Here is a 23647-nt window from a genome sequence, read left to right as displayed (position 1 = left end):
TAAAGTGTTATTTATAACTTTCATCTTCCGTTAACTCATGTACAAAAATAGTTAAAAAGCAGATATGTTCCGAGCAGACTAGATATAAGACAATGATAGCCAAATATCCTAGAAAAATTTATTCAAACCGACCGTGAGAGATAGCCATTCACACCAAATTATCTAAGCCGTGAGAGATAACCCCTTACACTTGACTAACATTCATATCATAGATCGCCCATGAGGGTAGATCTAAAAAGTAGAAAACTCTTATTCAAAGCAAAAACACAACCAGCAAACAGCAGTAGCGACCAGGGAGGAGATGAATGACACATCACGGAGGTAGATAGACAAATGCATAACAGAGAGACCAAAAATTGATGATCTGGTCGAAGAACACCTACAAATAAATGAAAAAACCAGAATGGGAGGGGGAGGATAGGAGGGGGGAGTAGAAATGAAAAAGGAGATGAGGAAGGAGCAGGGGCGGAACCAAGATTTTTAATAAGGGGGGACGACCGGACGAACTTATATAAATACATAACTACATACGCACATAAATACATGTAGTTTTTCTCTATGTGTGTGTTTGTATGTGTTCATGTAAAATAAAAAATATAAAAGCCTTAAATTTAATTATATATTAAATTGTAAGTCATTACTGTATACAAAAGTTACATGTCATAGAAAATATAACTTTTCGATTCGATTCGATTTGATTTTTTTTTACATCAAAGTACCAATTCGACCCGAAATTATAATTTCAAATTTTCACGATATCACAAACACACAATAATATAAACTACTAGTAAAATAAACTAAGCACAATTTATATGGTCAAAGAAAAAGAGTACCTTCGAGGGTAGACTCTTTCTCTTGTTCAGCAATCTCAACACAGGCTACACAGCCTTCACCTACACAACAACAAAATCTTTCCATTAGATTAAATTCCACAAAACTTTGGATCAATTTTTAACCTCTATTCCACTAATCAGGATTCAGCATCAAAATCCAAGAACATTTTATAGCCTATAGGCATTTCAATCAAACCCATAAGAGGAATAGTATTATAGTAACTTACTATTTACTAACCTTTTATCAGGACTCAAGTTATCGACTTCAACTTGGAAATTGGAATCCAAATATCTTGTAGTTGTAGAGAATCACAGCAGGAGACTAGGAGTCCTCAAGCCTCAAGAGATCAACTCATCAACATGAAGTGATATACGGTCACAGACTCATTGTTCTCCTTCACTGATTTTGGTTTCCATCAATAAAAATAAAAAACAATAAAAATAAAATAAAAAAACACATAACCTTAAGGACTTAAAGTGGGCAATCACTGGGCATGGTTGATATTTGATAACTAAGTAACTTGTTAACTACAAGAACAAGAGGAATAATCCTTTCAACTTAGAATACGTTTAAGTTTAAATACACAAAAATAAGAAAAGAAACAAAAAAACAGAGGAAGATCCGAAGATGTTTGTTCTTACCAGGACTGAAAGTCTGAAATTATCCATGGCAGGCTGGCAGCCACAAGCTCGGCATAGTCAAAGTTCCTCCACGACGGCTTGCCGGGCTTGGGCATCGAAACCCCACCGTAATCAATTGATTCAATCCCTTCCTCGGCGCTCCGAATCCGAGCCAACTTCCACCTCAGATTCTTCTTCCAGTTCTTCGAAACCTCATGGCTCAGCGCCTTAGCCTCACACCCAGCGACAAGAGTTACGGGATGGTCGAGAACCTCCTCCAGTCCTCCTCGATTTCTTCTTCAAGGCCTCGATCACTGACTTCCACTGCGACCCACCGTGGCTCTCTCGGAGTTGAGGACTCGAGGAGTCACCGTCGATTTTTGGGGCGGAGAGACACACGACGTGACGACGAGCTGAAGTTGCTGCTCAGCCTGCTCCCACTGTGGTCCGAGTCTGGTGTACCCAGAACAGGGATTTCCAATACAACTCTTGGGGACAACTCGTCATCGTCGCCTGACTCGCCTATTTTCTTGCTTTCTCTCTGAAAAGGTTGGAATATCACTCTTACACTTAGTCTCTTAGAACTCTCAGTCTTGGAGTCTCAGTGCAGGCAACAGATGGGCAGGGGAGAGTCGGGAGACATGAAGCCGTGTAAGAGGTTGTCCTTGATTGCAGTCTACAAACGTGCTGGTGCAGGCTTCACAGGCTTGTGATTTGTGACTTGTGAGCTTAGACAATCGCAGTACAAAAAAAGGAAACTAAGTTTGGATTTTGGTTAGAAGCTAACGGTACAAATCAAGGATATTTTTGGCTTGTCAAAATAAAAGAGGGGTCAAAACATATAAAAAAAAAAATTAGGGGGGACAAAAAAAATATTTTAGGAGGACAAATTTACGGAGTAATTACCTTTTCCACCCATGAACTACCAAAAAATGCGCGATGCCCCCATGAACTACCAACTCGACCAAAATAGAGCATCCAACTACCAACTTTACCCATTTTGCCCCCTTTCATCAGTCAGACCCGTTTACATGGACGGAATATGCCGATTTTGGACGTTAATTTTGATTAAAAGATAAAAATGCCCTCAATTGATAAAAAAAAATAAAAATAAAATGCTGTTTTATTTTTATTTTCTTCCTATTTTCCCCCATGAACTACCACCATTTTCCATCTGCCCCCATGTAAAACGGCACGTGACGGTCACGTGACTCGTCGACTGACGGAAGGGGGGAAAATGGTTGTCTTTGGTAGTTGAATGCTCTATTTTGGTCGAGTTAGTAGTTCATGGGAGCATCGCGCATTTTTTAGTAGTTCATGGGGGAAAAGGTAATTACCACCAAATTTATAAATTTACAAATTTTAAAGGGAATTTTAAAACTTTTGGGGGGACATTCGTCCCCTCCAGCATACATGTGGGTCCGCCCCTGGGAAGGAGTAAATTTGCTCCCTCATTCTCTCATATCTGTTTTCTAAGGGGTGAAGCCTAGAACCGGCTTCTCCTAAGTGTTTTTCTGCTTTTGAAAGCAAAACCCTCTATTAATACATCTTTTGAAATGCTTTATTTTATAATTGTAAAGTTTTTTTTTTTTTTTTTTTTAAAAAAAAAAAGAAAAGACGCATATGTGTAGCCTGCCATATATTTTCTGGGTGGCTGAATTAATTAATTCAAAAACATTATATAAATGGAATAAATATGTCTTTCCTTGTCAAACAATTCTATCAAGCATATTGAAATTACATTGGCTTGAAAATTTTGTTCATAAATGCCAATACTTATAAGCACAACATAAGAGTTATAAGACCACAAAATGCAACTCTATAACTAAGCTTAGTAAGCCCATAAAAAGCCCCAATTATAGTACAAAAGTTTCCACCAAACTAGGTTGCAAGAAGTTCTTCCAATTCACTTATAAAATTGTCAATTATCTGTTAATTAAGCAAGTGATAAACATGTTTTTTTAATAGCATTAGTAAAGCTAGAGAAAATTCTATTAAAAAAATGAGTTTCTCACATGCTTAGAAATACATGACAATTTTATAACGTGACTGCATTGAAAGAAATTATTCAATCCAATTTAAAGGAAAACAAAGTCCTTATATGGCCGAGAGCCCTAGAGGGTGTGATGTAGAACAACCCGAGGAGGCGCCTCGGAGCATTCATTGTATCATCTCGAACATTGTCCGAGATGGCGATTCTAGAGCACCTCGGAGCATTCATTGTCATATCTTGGATATTGTCCGAGATGGGGGATTCTGGGGCGCCTCAGCAGGTTGATAATGTCGTCTCAATAAAGAGCCGAGACCCAGCTCAGTGAATCCAAACCGAATACTTTTGCTGGCGAAACAGACGAAGACCGGGATTTCTGGAGAGAAGCAGCCATACGGATTTCCTAGGATTTCCTAGAAGATTCCATTGCTGATTTCATGGAGATTTTGTTGACTTTCCATATTTTATTTATTAACGGCCACGTCTTTCTTTCTCTTTTTTTTAAATCGAGGGATTACCTTGCCCATCAAATCTCCTTCATTAATGAAGATTTGATGATATCTTTTAATATTAATTAATTCTTTTATAAGCTTTTAGGGTTTTGCTATAAAGGAGGAGACAATGTAAGAACTGCATTATTATAGAAAATTATTGAATTGAAGTTATTCCCTTCAACTTGTGAGTTGATAGTTGTGTTTGAGAACAAAGTTTCTCTTCACTATTTATCCTTTCCGCCTGCGCTAAGTCAATTGGTATCAGAGCCTTGACTACCTTAGTCTGGTGACAAGAGACGGAAACGACGGCAACCACTTCGACGACGAAGAACGTGGAGTGCAGGCCCTCTGGGCAGCCATAGACGCCCGAGATCAGTAACTTCTCCGTATGGAACACACACTTGAAGCGTTACAGCAGGACGTTGCTGGACTTGGAGTTGATGGCAACAGGAACCATGGACCACCCCGGAATCGAGTCTACGAAGGGGCTCCTGGCCATCCCGGCGGAGAACGTGGCCCTGGACCTCGACGAAGGCATCAACCCTTTCGCAGAGTCATCTAGTGAGGAAGAAGACCACCTCTAGGAAGGAAAAGGCGATAGAAGAAGGCCAGAAAATGCCCACAGTTTCCTGGTAAAAATTGGCCTCCCTAATTTTAACGGTCATCTCCACATCGAGAACTTCCTTGATTGGATTCTCGAGGTAGAGAATTTTTTTGACTATATGCAGACTCCAGAGGTGAAATTGGTGGCGTACAAGTTGCGTGGAGGGGCATCCGCCTGGTGGGATCAAACGCAGAGCAACCGGAGGAGGCAAGGAAAACAACCGGTTCGGACATGGTTAAAAATGAAGAAGTTAATGAAGGCTCGGTTCTTACCCCAGACTATGAGCAAATATTATACCAGCAGTTCCAAAATTGCCGACAGGGAACTCAGACAGTTACGGATTATACTGAGGAGTTCTATCGATTGGACTCTCGGAACAATCTATCCGAGACAGAGGGGCAGCAAGTAGCTCGATATATTGGTGGTTGCACATGGCCATGCAAGATCAAGTTTCATTACATACGGTGTGGACTTTGTCCGAGGCTGTGAACCTAGCTATGAAGATTGAGTCGCAGATGGCACGACACTCGGGTCGGTCACAAGCTTTTAGGCAGACCAAGAAAAAGGGAGAATCGACGATTGTACCAAACCCTCAACAAAGCTCACAGCCCTGGCAATTTCAGGGGGAGAGCTGTAACACCCAGGCAGCTAAAGGAGTGTCCTTTCCCCTCGGGAAAAGGGAGTTGGCGACAATAGTAATAACACGTATGCCAAGCTTATTCTCGGTAAATGTTTCAGGTGTGGTCAACCAGGTCACCGATCCAATGAATGCCCAAGCCGAAGTCAAGTAAATATGTTGGAATCGGCAGAAGGAGTCTTACCAAAGGATTCGGTAGAGACTGAGGAGGACAAACTCCGTGAATATGGAGGAGAATTCACCGAAGGTGACAATGGAGAGTTCGTCAATTGCATAGTCCAGAGAGGGCTGCTAGCTTCGAAGCTTGAAGAACCGACGCAGCGGCACAACATCTTCAAAACCTGATGTACAATCAATCAGAAGGTATGCAATTTGATTATAGATAGTGGGAGCTGCGAGAATATTGTCTCTCGGAAATTAGTTGACACTTTGCAACTAAAAACCGAGAAGCACCCAAGCCCCTACAAGATCAGTTGGATCAAGAAAGGAACTGAGACGAGAGTCACGAACACTTGCCGAGTGTCTTTCTCAATCGGGAAGTCGTACCGATATGAGGTTAAGTGCGATATTGTAGACATGGATGCCTGCCATGTCTTGTTGGGACTACCGTGGCAGTACGATGTAAACGCCACGTATAAGGGTCGGGACAATTTCTACCTCTTTTGGTGGCACGGGAAGAAGATTATATTAGTACCAGCCGGGACAAATAACACACCTCAAAGTCGTACCACGACAAGCAAACCGCCTTTCTTTACCCTCGCAGAAATAGAGTTTATGCAGGAATTGAAAACTGCCGAGACAATACTAACTATGGTAGTTAAGGGTGTAAAGTCGGAGTCAAAGGCAGATATTCCTAAGTTAATTCGGCCGATGTTGGATGAGTATGGGGATCTCATGCCAGCTGAATTACCGAACGAGTTACCTCCCATGAGGGACATTCAGTACCAGATTGACTTAGTGCCGGGAGCAAGTCTTCCTAACCTCCCCCACTATCTGATGAGTCCTGAAGAGCATAAGATCCTCCGAGAGCAAGTAGAGGAGCTGATCCGAAAGGGTCTGATCAAGGAGAGCTTGAGTCCTTGCGCTGTGCCGGCGTTACTGATTCCAAAGAAGGATGGAAGCTGGAGGATGTGTATTGACAGCCGAGCCATCAACAAAATCACAGTGAAGTATCGATTCCCCATTCCGAGGCTATATGATATGCTCGATATGTTTGCAGGGGCAAAGGTCTTTTCAAAACTTGACCTACGCAGCAACTATCACCAAATTCGGATCAGACCTAGGGACGAATGGAAGACAGTGTTCAAGACGAAGGAGGGTCTGTATGAATGGCTAGTGATGCCATTTGGGCTCTCGAATGCACCGAGCACATTCATGCGGGTAATGAACCAAGTGTTGAAGCCTTTCATCGGTAAATTCGTTGTAGTTTATTTTGATAATATTTTGATTTATAGTCAAAATACCGAGGAGCACCTAAAGTAGGTCCGAGAAGTTTTGAGTGTGCTGAGGGACAACAAGCTATACCTTAATCTGAAGAAATGCACTTTCCTCACGGCCAAGTTGCTCTTCCTCGGATTTATTGTAGGTGCCAAGGGCATATAAGTAGATGAGGAGAAGGTCCGAGTCATTCGGGAATGGCCGACGCCCACTACGGTCGAACAAGTCCAAAGCTTCCATGGCTTGGCAACTTTTTACCGAAGATTCATTAGGCATTTCAGCAGCTTGGTAGCTCCAATTACAGAGTGTTTGAAGAAAGGGCATTTCGATGGGGAGACGAGCAGAAGGTCAGTTTTGCCGAGATCAAAGAGCGACTCTCGACAGCGCTAGTCCTAGCTTTGCCCGACTTCAAGAAGTTATTTGAAGTAGACTGTGATGCTTCCATTGTAGGGATTGGAGCAGTATTGTCCCAGGAAGGTCGGCCAATAGAGTTCTTCAGTGAAAAGTTGAATGAAGCTCGGCGGAAGTGGACGACCTATGAGCTCGAGTTTTACGCAGTGATCCAAGCCCTGAAGCATTGGGAACACTATCTGATTCATCGAGAATTTGTTCTATATAGTGATCACCAAGCTCTGAAGTTCGTCAACACGCAAAATACTTTGATTCGGATGCATGCCCGATGGATTGCTTTCATGCAGAAGTTTACTTTTGAGTTGAAGCACAAGTCGGGAAAATAGAACAAGGTGGTAGACGCCTTGAGTCGACGTTCGGCTTTACTCGTAACATTACAGTCCGAGATAACAAGCCTAGAGCACTGGAAGGTCTTTCACTTTGAGAGGTGGAAGCTCTTCCACAGGCTTTTCTAATTGAGAATCTGATTTGAAATAAATACCATATATAATTAAGCCATGAGAAGTGGAAATGCATATGGGAAATGATACTTGTACATCTTATACACATCTCTATACAAATTCAATGGTGAATCTGAATATGAGAGAAATAGCTAAACATACTTTGTATGGGGAGGTATCCCCTTTCCCTGAGAAGTGGAAATGCAGCAAAAATAACAAAGGAGGAAAGGTCATTAAAACAATCCTTGGGAGCTTAAGTGTAACACCCCGGTCCCATATTGGGAAGATAAGTAACCCACATAGAGTGGGTGGTTTATAAAGAGATAGATGAGTGCTAAGTCCCACATTGCCTAGTTACTAGGTGAAACTGAGCTTTATAATGGATTCTAAGGAAGCATCAAATTGACTAGTCTTTTTGGAGTGATAGCGCAGATGTGATAGCGCAGATGTGACTAGCGCTTTTCCTTGGGTCGTTACAAATGGTATCAGAGCCACCTATTAACGCCAGGTCATGTGGTACTGGAGAGCTGAATAACGTGACCCTGACGAGGACGTAAGGAATTTAAGAGGGGGAGTTTGTAACACCCCGGTCCCATATTGGGAAGATAAGTAGCCCACATAAAGTGGGTGGTTTATAAAGAGATAGATGAGTGCTAAGTCCCACATTGCCTAGTTACTAGGTGAAACTGAGCTTTATAATGGATTCTAAGGAAGCATCAAATTGACTAGTCTTTTTAGGGTGATAGCGCAAATGTGGCTAGCACTTTTCCTTGGGTCGTTACATTAAGGCTGTCAGCTATAGCTTGTGTGAAGTAAAAGATAGCATCTGAGATTAAACAAGAAATAGGCTCCTCTGAGACATTGGATAAGAGTTTAACTAAGCAGTCCCAGAAAGGCTCTAAACATTTGGCGTTGAGGAGTTTGAGAAGAAGCACAAGATCTGATGTAGAGGCTTCGGATTCCGATAAGCCATCGGGGATGGAATGGAAGGTGAAGTTGGGGTAATGAGAAGGGTTGGGAGAGTTGAAGTTCGTGTGGATGATGGTGATGGAGAAGCCTTTGGAGTGGAGGATGTCTGCAAGCTAAAGCATGGGGTTTATATGACCATGTAGTGGCAGTGGAAACAGTACTAATCTGCGACCTTTCCTCTGCTCCATTTCTGTGCCTATCTTCTTCTCCATAACGTTTCTTTTCTTCTTACGCAAAGACCTCGATCTTATTTGAGACTTGAGAGCACAAATTATTTATAAAAGCAACAATATTAGCAAAAAGTGCAAGATAAGGCAGCCTTAATTTGTTTTATCAATTGTGCTTTTGCTCTAAATTGAGTTAATTTTTTTTATTGTTTTTGAGAATTATTTTTTAAATCAGGAGCATTAAATCAACCATTAATAAAGTTAGAAGTTTCCTTTTGTTCAGAATGATGAGAAAGAACAAATATCATTAATCCCCATATATATTACAGAAAGTATTGCCCATAACATTTATAACTTAACATCTACCAAATTTGTTCTCGTTAAAAAGGGAGGAAATGTAGTTGTTCATTGTTTAGCAAAATTGGCAGTCGACCAGAATTTATCTTCTTGTTGGATGGTTGAGCCACCGGCTTATATTGTAAATTTATTGCTTAGAAATCGTCTGCATCTCTGGATTCTGTTTAGAATTACCTTGGTATTTTTTCAATTTTAATGCTAAGTTTATTCTTCTGTTAAAAAAAGAAAAAAAAGTTTCCTTTTGTCACAACTTTTTTGGAGGTCCCGGCCGGCCGGTTGGCCATCAATGACCAGGCCCTTTAGACAGGATTGGATCTCTGTCTGTATTTGATCCCTGTCTGTATTGTAGGTATTCTCAATAATTATAGGGTCCACCAATTCAAACACGTGCTCAACTGTTCGGGTAGATGGGTTGTAAAGTTGACAAACTCTAGTACAATTCAGACATATTGTACTAACAAATTAAGTCTCCTGGCCATAGAGATCAGAGCCTAGAGGAGCTAAACAAAACAGGAGTGAAGATTCTTCAAAAGATCACACACACGTATGTATGTGGTGTATATGTTAGAAAATATATTCGCTATGTATTAAGAATTTTTTTTTAAAAAAAAATTATTGTAATTATTTGATGGTAATCAAATCAATGATTACCATATTTATCTACTAAACTATCATATAAATAAAAGTTTAATGTATTAAGAAAAGATCAAACAATAAGAATACATATAAATTTTTTTTTTTGAAATTAAGCAGTAAGAATATAAAGTAGTCTTAGAGTTTAATCCTGTAGATATAGGTCATAGATGTAAAAAAATTTCTCTCCAATTTATTATTTTCACTATTATCTTAATTTTTCTACGTGTTTATCTTTTCTTTCATACAGAAAATTAGAGAGCTCGAGTTGTTTCAAGTTATAAATTTGTAAAAAATAGAAGAAGAAAAATAGAGTCGTGTAGAAACTGGGTATTGCTCGATGGAGTCCTTCAGTAGTTTGGTTTAAGTCACTTTTTAAATCTTATAGAGTTTATTGCAAATAGGCACAACTATAGACTGATTTTACCCTTCTTTTTTTTTAGGGAAAAAAAAAATAGCAAATTGAATTTCGGGCTCATACAGTTCGGTTTAGGGCGTGGCACCCTATTCAAGAAATAAAAATCCTTTTAATTTCTTAATTTAATGGTAATCAGTACGAAGGGAAGTAGAATCAGATACTTCTATATATTTGGAATATTGAAGTATTTTGATCAAAGTAAGCTCAAAGATACCAATCAATTTATTCGATCAATAAATAATTATGATACGACTAGAAGGAAGATATGTAACTAATCAAGCTCTCTAGGGCTTGATGTGAAGAACCCCCTTGCCTTAGAGAAAGATGGACCTTTTCCTTCAGATGCACAATTCTGTCTCTCATCTCCTCGCCTTCAGTCTCCACCATTACCTTTCTAATTGCTTTATCTATCGCCCCTCTCTCTAGCCTATTCTCTAAATGCACCCCAATTTTCCAAACATGGCTCACGTATCTTGCATTGACCTTTTGGTCACCGAAACAAGGCCAACAAATCATGGGAACCCCTTCACATATACTCTCCAACGTCGAATTCCACCCATTGTGAGTCCAAAATCCTCCGGTGGCGGCATGAGCCAGCACTTCCTGCTGTGGAGCCCATTTGACAATGTGGCCCCTCCCATTCATCATCTCTAGGAACCCATTTGGCAAAGTTTCAAGCCATTCTGACCCACGGACTAACCCTGGTCGGACCACCAACAAGAAGGGTTGGTTGCTGCTTGCTAGCCCCCAAGCTATCTCTGTAAACTCTGTGTCACTGAGTGTCGCAATACTCCCAAAGCTCACGTAGAGTACGGATTTTGGCGCTTGTGTATTTAGCCAGGAAAGGCAACTCTGGTCTTGTGTTAGTAAGCTACTTGATGAGGCTGGAAAGTAGCTGTGAAATGGGCCTATTGGATACACTGGGATGGCAAAATCCTGGCCGACTGTGATCAGTTCAGATTGCTCAAGCTCTTCAACTGAGTTCCATATAAGCCCTGAGGAGCCCTTGATTTCTTTTACCATGCTGGATATTAGTCCGTACAAGTCCTCCTGATTTCTCGTGTCAATCAACGGAATGTCTTTGACTTTAAGTGGTGGAAGATTTGGTACAGCTGCTTCTAATTGAGACTCTTATATATATATATATATATATATATAAGGAATATTAGAGACAAAGAAAATTCAGTCATCTTTTGAAAAAAATAGGATATATATATATATATATATATATATATATATATATATATATATATATATGTGTGTGTGTGTGTGTGTGTGTGTGTGTGTGTGTGTGTGTGTGTGTGTGTGTGTGTGTGTGTGTGTGTGTGTGAGACAATAAACATGCACGCATACAATCATTTATGTTAAGCCACTACTTATTTTAAAAGCATGAACATTTCTTACAACTGTGAGCTTAAACTTTTAGTTAATAATTAAATTAAATTGGAGGATAGGCATCTCCTAAACTAGCGCTCGGAGTTGGAGGAAACTTTGAAAAATGAAGAACAGTGTTAGAGGGTTTTTGAAGTTTGAGGATTGATGCAAGATTATCGTCAGTCTTGAGCAATGGTTCTTGGAGGTGGCAGCGTACGTGCTCGTTCTGACATGATTTGGTGGAAAGTGATCAGAACAATCCTACGAAAATGAATCTAGGTGGATGTGATAAGGCTACCTGGGTTATTTCCAAAACTAATAAATACACAAGCACTTTATGATACTTGGATCAGTTGTTAATGGATAAAAGTACTAATTCATCATCAAAAAAAAAAAATCTAGATTATACGCATGTACCTTGTATGGGGAGGTAACCCATTTCCCGCAGAAATGGAAAGCAGGCGAAACCAAGAAATGAAGCGACATTACTAGTGCGTAACACGATCCTGGGGAGATTAAAGCTGTCGGCAACAGCTTGGGTGAAGTGCCAGACGGTATCAGTAATTATGCAAGCAATGGGTTCCTCGAGAGGAACGGACAACAACTTAGCCAGGCAATCCCGGAAGGGCGTGACACAGTTGACATTAAGGAGTGTGACGAGCTCTATGACATCTGCAGTGGACGCTTCACTCTCCGACAAGCCGTCGGGGATTGAATAGAAGGTGAAGGAGGGGTAGTTGGAAGAGTTGGGGGAATTGAAGTGGGTGTGAATTATGGTGATGGAAAAGCCTTTGGAGTAGAGGATGTTTGCAAGCTGAAGCATAGGGTTTATGTGGCCTTGAAGAGGCAGTGGGAAAAGAACCACTCCACGCCCACGGCCCTTCCTTTGCTGCGCACTGCCGTACTTTGCTCTTGGGTTCTCCATATGGAGCTTCTTCTCTGCGCTTCGCTGTTCGCATCTCTTAAAGTCCCCCGGCCACTTCTTTTTTTTTTTTTTAGAGGAAAATGTAGCTTTCCATTAAATTCGATCCGCATTTACAACATTCACCAACACACTGGAACAAACATTAAACCACACACACCGGGACCGGTGAGATACAATAAACTTATCCAACAAGTAAGCAGCCATATTCCCCTCTCGTGTTACATTAGAAATTCTCCAAGAGCGAGAACTCTCCAAAAGTTGCCTTGTCTCCAAAACAATATTCCCATATATGCTAGCAGACTCCACAGAATTCCCCGACCACTTTATTATACGGGAAATGATTTTTGGGGACGAAAAATCGCCCCCCAACAAGCTCTTTTTAGTAAGAAAAGCAAATATAATCAAAAAGTGTCTTTTGATATCACATCAAAAGACACTTTTGATTATATTTGACTTTTTTATAAAAAAGGGCATGCAAAAATGCAAAAGAAATCTTATATTACTCAAATTATAAAATTTAGGCTATTTATAAGTACCAGTCGAGAATTGGGTGTATTTTAATTGGGTTTTTACTCTTTATGTTATAAAAGTTTTAAGTCAAAAATTGTCTTTTAAGTTTTTGAAAAAGTAAAAGAAAAGTCTTTCGGAAGAAAAATTATTTCTTACTGTCTCAATAATATGCATTTTTTAAAAAAACTATAGTATTTTTCAAGCGTTTCACTATTTAGAAACAGACTAAATTCTGAAATTTGAGAATTTATAATTTATTTAAAGTTAGTTGTAGCTACCTATTTTATTTTTTATTTTTTTTGGAGTGATCCTAATGTACATATGGATTTGGACTCATAAAAAAGGTGTTAAGATCCTCTTTAATTCAAATAAACAGAAAAGAATCAAAAATATAAAAAGACAAAAATGCTCTTACATTTGAAGGAACGGTGGATGCTCACCGGAGAGGATCCATTTCACCTTTTTTTTCTCAAAGGTGATGTAATTGCTTACGCACTCAGGAAACTCCACAAGGATCAAGAGGCTCTCTTTCCCTTTCATTTGTCAGGTTGCAGAGTCTCAACCGATGAAGATCCCAAATGTCTTCTGTTTTTTTTTTCTTTTCCTTTTAACAGGTAGCATCTGCTACAATATATTGCTGAAAAGCTTAAGGCAATTACATGACAAAGATGTACAAGACTCAAAATGCATGTCTTCGATCTCTTACTATATATTATATTCAAATTAAGTAAGCTATTTTCTTTAACCATTAGAGACAATAGTTGATGAACCTGACATGGTCAGGGACCAATCGAGATATATATGTATGTAGGCGTGTAGACAAAGATAATAAAGATGTTTCAGATTCACGTGCATGGTACCATCACTACCATGTGATCTTCATGTCTTATATATATATATATATATATTATATTTTTGGAAAAACTCTCCATACTTCTTTAAACAACTACAAAATTGATAATATTTTTTAAACTTTTAATTAAGACAATGTCCATCAAAATGATCAAAACATCATCAATATACTCTCAAGCTAGGTTAATAAAAAGACAAAAATGATTTTACAATTTTTTTCAATAAAAAAAAATTCCTATAAATTAAAAAAATTAATTAATTTTCAGTTTTTTTAAACGAAAATTTTTATTAAAAAAATGAAAAATTTTAATTTCTTAAAAACAAAAAATTTAATTTTCTTTTAATTTTTAAATTTGGTCACAGTTGGTTTTTAATGTATTTCTTTTTAATTTTTTTTATTTAGTTTTAATTTTATTTTTTTTTTTAATTTTTTTTTTTTTTTTTTTTTTATTGAGGTTTGGGAGGACATTGTCATTTGAGTCACTAATATAAAATGGTAAAAATACAGCTTGCACTTCCTGTTATCGGCTTCTACAAATGTGTAATATAGCAGTCTAATGGTTTTTTCGTTTGTTCAGAGTTTTCAAAAAATGCGAATTAAAAAATATGAATCTTAAAACATATTTAATGAAAATGTGATTTTTAAAAAAACAATTAAGTGTTTAATAAAATTACGTTTTACCCTATAAAATTGCAGTTTAATATTTAAAATCATGTTTTTTTTAAAAAAAAATGCACCCCATTTATCTACGGTAATAACGGTGATGGAAAAGCCTCTAGTATATATAGAGAATGTTTGTGAGCTCAAGCAGCATTTGGATCATTTTCGATTCAAATGAACTTGAGGGGATTCAATTGATTTTATTTGAGAGGCAAAATTGTACTTTTTCTGGTTGCTTGTGATATTTATACTCCTTTTATATTAGAAGTTCAGGTGCTAAATAAGTTGTAACAGTATCAATAATTTTTATAGGCATGCAATATGGAGGATAAATGTTCTTTTTGGGTGTTTTTACTTTTTATTGGCACACTTCTTGACAATTTTCAAATTGATCTCAATCTGCAAATGCTGGAGGAAAATACAGCTCATCATCCACTTAAATTTTCCTTGATTCTTCTAAAACTGTGCTAAGAGCCCATAAATATTGCTGAATTGATAAATATAAAAAGATATGGTAGATAATAAGGCGATAAAATTCATGTGCAAATTAAGGGATAAAGTTTTCTTTCAAATTGTATGAGAGGAAATTAATTATCACAACATAGTCTATTAAATTAATATACGTCTTTAGAACACGTGATTTTTACATACAATTACAATAATATTAATAGAGCATGTGACATCTATTCTTAGAGCATGTGATTCTCACGTGCATTTTTAAAATGCGTATAAAAATCATATGTTCTAAAGACAGATGCCAATTGAATGACTAGATTGAACGTTTGCAAGAAAACTCTTACGGCTCTATTATTACGTCTTTTTTATTTTTATTTAATGAAAGATCTAAGTATTTCATTAATAAAAAATCACGATCATAAAGTTTTGTAAAATCATAGCCATATGGTATTATGAGATTACATAGTCATAGATACGTACAAATAAAATTCTTACAAGAAAGTGATATCTATGACTTTCATCTTCCGTTAACCCATGTACACAAATAATTAAAGAGCATATCTACTCCGAGCAAATTACATCTAAGATAATGGTAGCCAAATATATTAGAAAAATTTATTTAAACCCGCCGTGAGAAATAACCCCTTCTTCCTCCTCTCAAATCTATTTTTTGGGGAGTAAACTCTAGGGCCGACTTCTTATAAGTGTTTTTCTGCTTTTGAAAGCAAAACCTCATATTAGTACGTCTTTTGAAATTATTTATTTTTATAATTGTACAGTTTTTTTCTGTTAAAAAAAAAAACCCAAATGTGTATCGATCATAGCCTTTCATTTACTGGGTGGCTGAATTAATTAATTCAAAAACATTATATAAATGGAATAAATATGTCTTTCCTTGTCAAAAGGATTACAATTCTATCAAGCAGTACTCTGATTCAAGCATATTGAGATTACATTGGAATGAAAATTTTGTTCATAAATGCCAATACTTATAAGCATAACATAATTAAGAGTCATAAGACCACAAAGTGCAACTCTATAACTAAGCTTATTAAGCCCTTAAAAAAGCCTCAACTATAGGACAAAAGTTTCCACCAAACTAGGTTGCAAGAATTTCTTCCAATTCACTCCATAAAATTATCAATTATCTGTTAATCAAGCATGTGATCGATAAGCATCTTTTTCTAATAGCATTAATAAAGCTAGAGAAAATTTTATTAAAAAAATGTGTTTCTCAAATGTTTAGAAATACATGACAATTTTATAACGTACATTGAAAGAAAATTTTCAATCCAATTTAAAGAAAACGAAGTCCACAATTATATGGCCGAGAGCCCGAGAGGGTTTCACTGAGATTTGAAGGTGAATAATTCTAATTTGGATATGTGACTAACCAAGCTATCCAAGGATTGGCGTGAGGTGCCACCTTGTTGCAAGCAAAGATTTGCCTTCTCCTTTAACTCTGAAATTCTGTCTCTAATGTCCTCCCCTTCTTTCTCCACCATTAGTCTTCTAATAGTCCCCTCTATCTCCTCTCTCTTCAGCCCACTCTCCAGCTGCAGCCCAACCTTCCAAACATGGCTAACGTACTTAGAATTCACCTTTTGGTCACCGAAACAAGGCATACAAATCATGGGAACCCCCTCACAAATGCTCTCCAATGTTGAATTCCAACCGTTGTGAGTCCAAAATGCACCCACAGCAGGATGGGCTAGCACATCCTGCTGGGGAGCCCATTTGATAATGTGGCCCCTTCCATTCAAAGTCTCTAGGAACCCACTTGGCAATGGTTCAAGCCATTCCGAGCCACGGACTAATCCAGGTCGAACCACCCACAAGAAGGGCTGCTTGCTGTTGGCTAGGCCCCAAGCTATCTCCAAAAACTCAGCTTCATTCAAGGCTGCTATGCTCCCAAAGCTTGCATAGATTACGGATTTAGGTGCTTGTTTGTCTAGCCAGGAAATGGAATTCTGGTCTTGGGTTAAAAAGCTACTTGAAGAAGAGGCTGAACAGTGCTTGTGAAATGGGCCTACTGGGAAGATTGGAATGGGAAATTCTTTGCCAAGAGTGACCAGCGCAGACTGTTCAAGGTCTTCATAGGAGTTCCAAATGACACCTGAAGAAGCTTTCGTTTCATTGACCAGCCCAGCTACAACTTCATAAAATGCCTCAGGGTCATCGGCATTGACCACTGGAAGGTCTTTCACTTTGAGAGGTGGAAGCTCTTCCACAGGCTTTTCTAATTGAGAATCTGATTTCAAATAAATACCATATATAATTAAGCCATGAGAAGTGGAAATGCATATGGTAAATGATACTCGTACATCTTATACACATCTCTATACAAATTCAATGGTGAATCTGAAAATGAGAGAAATAGCTAAACATACCTTGTATGGGGAGGTATCCCCTTTCCCTGAGAAGTGGAAATGCAGCAAAAATAACAAAGGAGGAAACACCACCAGTCCTTAAAACAATCCTCGGGAGCTTAAGGCTGTCAGCTACAGCTCGTGTGAAGTAAAAGATAGCATCTGAGATTAAACAAGAAATAGGCTCCTCCGAGACATCGGATAAGAGCTTAACTAAGCAGTCCCGGAAAGGCTCTAAACATTTGGCGTTGAGGAGTTTGAGAAGAAGCACAGGATCTGATGCAGAGGCTTCAGATTCTGATAAGCCATCAGGGATGGAGTGGAAGGTGAAATTGGGGTAATGAGAAGGGTTGGGAGAGTTGAAGTTCGTGTGGATGATGGTGATGGAGAAGCCTTTGGAGTGGAGGATGTCTGCAAGCTGAAGCATGGGGTTTATATGGCCTTGTAGTGGCAGTGGAAACAGTACTAATCTGCGGCCTTTCCTCTGCTCCATTTCTGTGCCTATCTTCTTCTCCATAACGTTTCTTTTCTTCATACGCAAAGACCTCTTAGTTGAGACTTGAGAGCACAAATTATTTATAAAAGCAACAATATTATGCAAAAAGTGCAAGATAAGGCAGCCTTAATTTGTTTTATCAATTGTGCTTTTGCTCTAAATTGAGTTAATTTTTTTTTTTAATAGATAATTGCACTATTGATCTTTATGGGCCTAAATTATAAATTATTCTATGTTGTACAAAAAGTTCATAGAAGGTTCTTGTAGTAAACTATAATTACGAATCACTTCCTGAACTCGTTTTTCGTCCATCAAGTTAACAGAATCTGTTAGTTTGCCACGTCATACCCAATAGGAAATGGACACGTATCCATTACAATAAAATATTATATATATATATACGGGCCACCCCAAAACTAGTAGCCAACCATTCACTATTTTCTATTTAAAAAATAATAATAATAATTTTTAAGTTTTATTTATTTATATTTTATTATAATGAATACGTGTCGATTTTTTATTAGGTATGATGTTGCAAACTAATGAAATCTGTTTACTTGGAAGACGAAAAATGGGTTTAAAAAGTGATTCATAATTATAGTTTACTACAAGAACCCTTCGTGAACTTTCAGTACCATAATGAGTGATTTGTAATTTAGGCCAATCCTAAATATCAATTGTGTAATTTTTTTTTATTATTATTTAATTTATTAAACCGACAAATTTTTTTTTATTTTTTTTTAAAAAAGTATTTGATTTTTCAGAGATGCTATTCGGTCCATCTCCCGGAGACAAAAGATGTATAGAACTGCATGAAAGACTGTGCATAAAGATGTGCAGAACTGCATGAAAGACAAAAGATGTTGATCTCGAGGGAAATTGGGCATACCTTGACTCAGACGAGTGAGATTAAGGAATCGAATAGGGGCCACGATTTTGAATTGTTCAGCCTCTAGTCCATGCTCCTTTGGGCCCTCACAGTCAAATGGCCCACCTAACTTTCATACTTAATGAGCCCACAGGTGGCAGAGGAAAATGTTTCACAACTTTTGTTATAATTTTTTAAAAAAAAAATCCAGTATCTTAATAGTAAAAAACTATAAACAATAAAATTTAGTGAGTAAATTTAATTATTTAATAGTAGATGTAGTCCGTACACATTTAGTATACAAAATAGACTCTTAAAACGAGCTAACTATTCTTATAAAATATCCGCTCCTTTCTTTAGTTGCTCATAATTCTTTAGAATGGATTTGATTTACGTGTTGTAAACAAAATTACAGCTGTATGTTATAATTTTTACGGCACTTAAACCAAATCTCTTTAAAATAGTTATTCACATTAAAAGAATAACTATTTATTTTTAAAATATGAGGAATAGATTGTGTTTTTCCAATCCAATAGTACTTATTCTTATTTTAAATGTCACATAAATTATCATATTATTTCATAAAAAAAAAATTAGAGTATCTCAATATATGCAAATACCATTTGGCAACAAATATCTCATTGAACGCAAATGTTTTGAGTTGTAAGTGGTATTAAGTCTACCAATAGCACAAATATTGCTTCTCATTAATAGATTATCACCCATCCTCATCTCTTCTTTTCTTTCACTTGTTCCACTACGGGGTTGAGGAGGAAGATGGTGCGATGAATACTTAAAAAAAATAAAAAAAAATTCTTCTATTTAGCAATAAACAAATATATATATATATATACGACATTCACTTTAAGAAAAATAAATAAAAAGAATCTTCTTAAAATGTCTTGGGATCGATAAATTTGAAGTTTAAAAAATATCAATCCAAATATGAAAATATATAAATTTTAAGTCAAATTTAAAGGTAATATAGAAAATAAATTAATACATATTTTAATTTTTAGAAACTTTCATCTATTTTATAATATTTCAAAAGAAAAACATTATTGTTTGTGAAATAGAGGATATAAATACTTTTTCAAATTTCCTTAAAAAACATTTTTGTTTATAGGAAAAATTGCACAATCTGTCGAAAATTTTAACTTAATTTTACTACAAAGAGAGATTTATAAATTAGGCTAACTACATGGATCTTTAAATTAATTTTAATATCACATGAAGCAATTAATAATTTAAGTCAACCACATGAATCTTTAGTACAATTCTTCCTTCTTTAGATATAGCATGGAATTTTTTATTGAAGTCAGACTTTCGTGGGCTGACCCGATGGTTCGGCCCACCCATAATTAGTGACAGGCTTCATACTTCAATTTCGAGAGAGATCGCCCATTGAGCTGCCTTTATCAATTTTCTGGACGACTCTTCTCTTTACCAGAAACTTCTCCGTCCTCCTCAACCATCAACCGAACTTACCAGAAGAGTCGAAGACCCCATTCCTTTCGGCTATAAATACGTCCCTCATTAAACCCTGCAAAAACGCAAGCAAGCAAACAAACAAACACAGCGAAGCTCACGAAATCCAACAAACAAAAATGTCTCTCATTCCGAGCGGATTCTTTGGCCGAAGAACCAACCTCTTCGACCCATTCTCGTCTGACATCTGGGACCCATTCCTGGACTTTCCCTTTCCGACAAGCACGGCCCTCTCGGCCCCGCGCTCTGAGTTCGCAGCTGAAACGGCGGCGTTCGCCAACACCCGCATTGACTGGAAGGAGACTCCAGAAGCGCACGTTTTCAAGGCCGACCTTCCGGGGCTGAGAAAAGAGGAGGTGAAGGTGGAGATAGAGGAGGGTCGGGTGCTTCAGATAAGCGGGGAGAGGAACAAAGAGGAGGAGGAGAAGAAGGACACATGGCACAGGGTTGAGAGGAGCAGCGGCAAGTTCTTGAGGCGGTTCAGGCTGCCTGAGAACGCGAGGGTGGACCGGGTCAGCGCCTCCATGGAGAGTGGAGTGCTCACTGTGACCGTGCCCAAGGTGGAGGTGGAGGAGAAGAAGCCTCATGTTAAGGCGGTTGAGATCTCTGCCTGAAGGCTCAACTCTTCAGTATGAAGGAGTTGGGTTTGATGGTATATATGGTTGTGGAAGTGTTGTGCGTTTCATGGAGTTTGAATTTCTATTTGGATTGTGGGATTTAATAGATTTATAAATGTTGCTGAAGTAATGATTTTACGTAGTAATAAAAAGTTCAGTTTTTCTTTTTCTTTGTTTTTATTATATAACTCTAAAGTGGAGCTTAGCGAAGATTCAAATTACAATTACAATTCCAATTCCAAAAAAAAAAAAAAAGACCTTATGATTACGTTTGGTCTAAGAAAGTTGCGAAATAGCAATTTTGCATGTTAAAAAGTGTGATTTTTAAATAAAATTCTAAAGAGTGTATTGTTTGAAGGTATATTTAAAAAATTATGATTTAAAAATATAAAAATATAATAAATAATAAATTGTATTTTTTAACTGCAGACAAGGAATGCGTCTTTAAATTTAAAAGCTAATAAATTTCAATTTTAAATATGAAAGCACAATTTTACCAAAAGCAAATCCGAACATAGCCAAATGTTGAACTAAAAAACATGGCCTGAATCTGAAAGGAAAATTGTAAAAAAAAATATGGGAAAAATATATATTAGCCCCCCAAACTATCACCTTTTCTCCAGATGGTCCCCCAAACTACAAATGCTTAGATTCTTTCTTATTTTTTGGCCCCATCCGTCCATTTATGCCGTCAATTTTAAACAGAATTTCAAAAATACCCTTCCTACACTTTGAAATTCTCACGGTTAGGCTAAATTCTCTTAGAATTAACAGTATAAATAGACGGATGGAGCCAAAAAATCAGAAAGTGGTAGTTTGGGGGTCGAAGTGCAAGTGTTGGTAGTTCAAGGTGCCACCAAGAGAAAGGGTGGTAGTTTGGAGGGCTAATATATATTTTTCCCAAAAAATATATATATTCTTGAAGCCCAGCTAAGCAGGTCTAGCCTCCTGACCTTGATGAATTTCCAGGTGAATGCTGGGCTGGCCATAAAGAAATGCTAGCAATTGTGCACTGGGCAGGTTAGCTCAGTAGCAAAATTATTGGGCCTAAATCATCATGAGCCCACACAGAGTTCTAGGTTTCGGGCTAACTAGTTTGGGAGGAAGCGTCAAATAAGGTGGTCCAATTTAAAAAACAGAGGTTCGTTTCATGTAAGCTTTGACATTGTTTTTAACCCTTCACTTTAAGTATCGAATCTAGACATCCTATAATTTGTTCTTGTTGAATTAATCATATCATTAAGACTAAAAAGAAAGAAATAAGCAAAACCGGAAACAATTGCTCCCATAGATCCATCATTAACATCATTATTTACAGTAGACAAAGCCACCAACATGATTACTACGAGCACGCCATCACAATGGCTAGTATCATATATAGACGGCACCAACATGGATGATTGAGTGGCCCTTTTTGCTTGGTTTTATCGGATTGCCTCAAATAAATTGAAGATTATCTTATTACATTGACATGGCATTGTTAATTCACCATTAACAATCGTTGATTTATGAAAATCAATGTAGATCGGCAATGTCATGTTAGTGTTGCGGATAACGAAGGGTGTATAACATTACTCTAAATATAATACAAGACTAATGCCAGAAAAAATGAAACTTGACTTCTATCCTACCGCTATTTGGCGTGGTATAGTATTAATCATCCTTTGGATTAATTCATTTAAAAAAAAAAAAACAAAAACAGAATGATGGGAAATGATGGTTGATCACATGCACAATCAGAATGAAATATGAAAAAAGCAAAAAAAAAAAAAAAAAATTTGATTGAAGAGTGTCGTTAAGAAAATGTAACTTTTACTACAGATTAGTGTGACAATTTCACGTTAGACTCATGTAAACAAGTAGGAGAGTTTTGTTTCCTTGATTTAATGTGGGTATAGTTGACCTCAAACAATAGCTATACTATAAGCAAGAGAGGAGTGATATTTGCACAACAGTTGTGTACAACTGTAGACACATTAGGTAGAGCCCATGTGAATAGGTCCAATCACATGAGTCACATCACATGTGTTTACAATTGTGCATAACTGTTGTGCAGAGGGCATTTCTCTTAATCCAAACCCTACAATTATAGGCAAAGCAAAATCGAGAAAATCGGTGCACCAAAAGGGTTAAACACATTTTTGGTCCTTGAGTTTTGACAACTTTATTTTTTAGTCCCTGAGTTTCAATTTGCATCACAGATGGTACCTCAATTTTAAGAAAAGACCAAATTAATACCTCAGTTAAGTTTTCTGTCAAAAAATTAACGGTCTGCCCCGTGTCAACATCTGAGGTTGACACGTGGCACTATTTACAAAAAGTAAAAAATAAAAAATATTTAAAAATTAATTAAAAATTAAATAAAAAACAAGGGGGTGGCTCAGCCACCCTTCTTGGCCTGTCTGGGGTGGTCAAACCACCCCATTGACAAAAAATAAAAATTCAAGATCGATTTTGGGTTGTTCGACCACCTGCATGGTGGCCAAGGAGCCACCCCCTTGTTTTTTTTTTGTTTTTTCAATTTTTTAATTTTATTATTTTTTAATTTTTAATTTTTTTATATAGTACTACGTGTCAAGTTAAGAGGTTGACACGTGACGAATCATTAGTTTTTAAATGAAAATTTTGACTAAGGTACTAATTTAGTGATTTTTTTTAAAACTGAAATATCGTCTTTAATGCGAATTAAAACTCAAAAATTAAAAAATAAAATTTTCAAAACTCAATAACGAAATGTGTATTTAATCCGTACCAAAAACGCAAAGTAAAATTCGGGTGGAAAATCGGCCGGGAGCACGTACATAATTTAGAAAGAGAAGCAACTCCGACGGGGACCCAAGAGAACGTGATTGACGGCTAGATATGGGCCTGAAATCAAGAAAGTATCAGCCCCAACCAAACTGATGCTGTCGTGTGTTTCTTCGATCTCAATCTCAATCTCAAGGTCACTTTTCCCATCACGTGCTGTCGTGCTGACAACTCCTCCAGCTCCTATTCCACGCATATTCTATTACTTTGCT

At 37.3% G+C, this 23647-nt stretch overlaps 3 protein-coding genes across 3 annotated transcripts; 1 reads left to right on the top strand and 2 right to left on the bottom strand.

The window, feature by feature from the left end:
* Window positions 1-10156: 10156 nt before the first annotated feature.
* Window positions 10157-12618, bottom strand: LOC133864864 (UDP-glycosyltransferase 76B1-like). Its single transcript, XM_062301292.1, has 2 exons — window positions 11803-12618; window positions 10157-11141 (listed from the first exon to the last, which is right to left on the bottom strand). The coding sequence occupies exons 1-2, from the start codon at window positions 12308-12310 to the stop codon at window positions 10264-10266; spliced, it is 1386 nt and encodes a 461-aa protein (XP_062157276.1). The 5' UTR covers window positions 12311-12618; the 3' UTR covers window positions 10157-10263.
* Window positions 12619-16030: 3412 nt separating this feature from the next.
* Window positions 16031-17699, bottom strand: LOC133864483 (UDP-glycosyltransferase 76B1-like). The gene is made up of 2 exons (XM_062300829.1): window positions 17180-17699; window positions 16031-17040 (listed from the first exon to the last, which is right to left on the bottom strand). Exons 1-2 carry the CDS (start codon window positions 17691-17693, stop codon window positions 16136-16138), a joined length of 1419 nt encoding a protein of 472 aa, XP_062156813.1. The 5' UTR covers window positions 17694-17699; the 3' UTR covers window positions 16031-16135.
* A 2282-nt stretch (window positions 17700-19981) lies between these two features.
* LOC133863999 (17.8 kDa class I heat shock protein-like) lies at window positions 19982-20796 on the top strand. Its single transcript, XM_062300181.1, has one exon. The coding sequence runs from the start codon at window positions 20130-20132 to the stop codon at window positions 20622-20624; it is 495 nt and encodes a 164-aa protein (XP_062156165.1). The 5' UTR covers window positions 19982-20129; the 3' UTR covers window positions 20625-20796.
* The last annotated feature ends 2851 nt before the right edge of the window (window positions 20797-23647 follow it).

Source organism: Alnus glutinosa, chromosome 3, assembly GCF_958979055.1.
Source record: "Alnus glutinosa chromosome 3, dhAlnGlut1.1, whole genome shotgun sequence".
Lineage (NCBI taxonomy): Eukaryota > Viridiplantae > Streptophyta > Magnoliopsida > Fagales > Betulaceae > Alnus > Alnus glutinosa.
The sequence above is the reverse complement of the archived record's forward strand: the minus strand, read 5'-3'. Positions and strand labels throughout refer to the sequence as shown.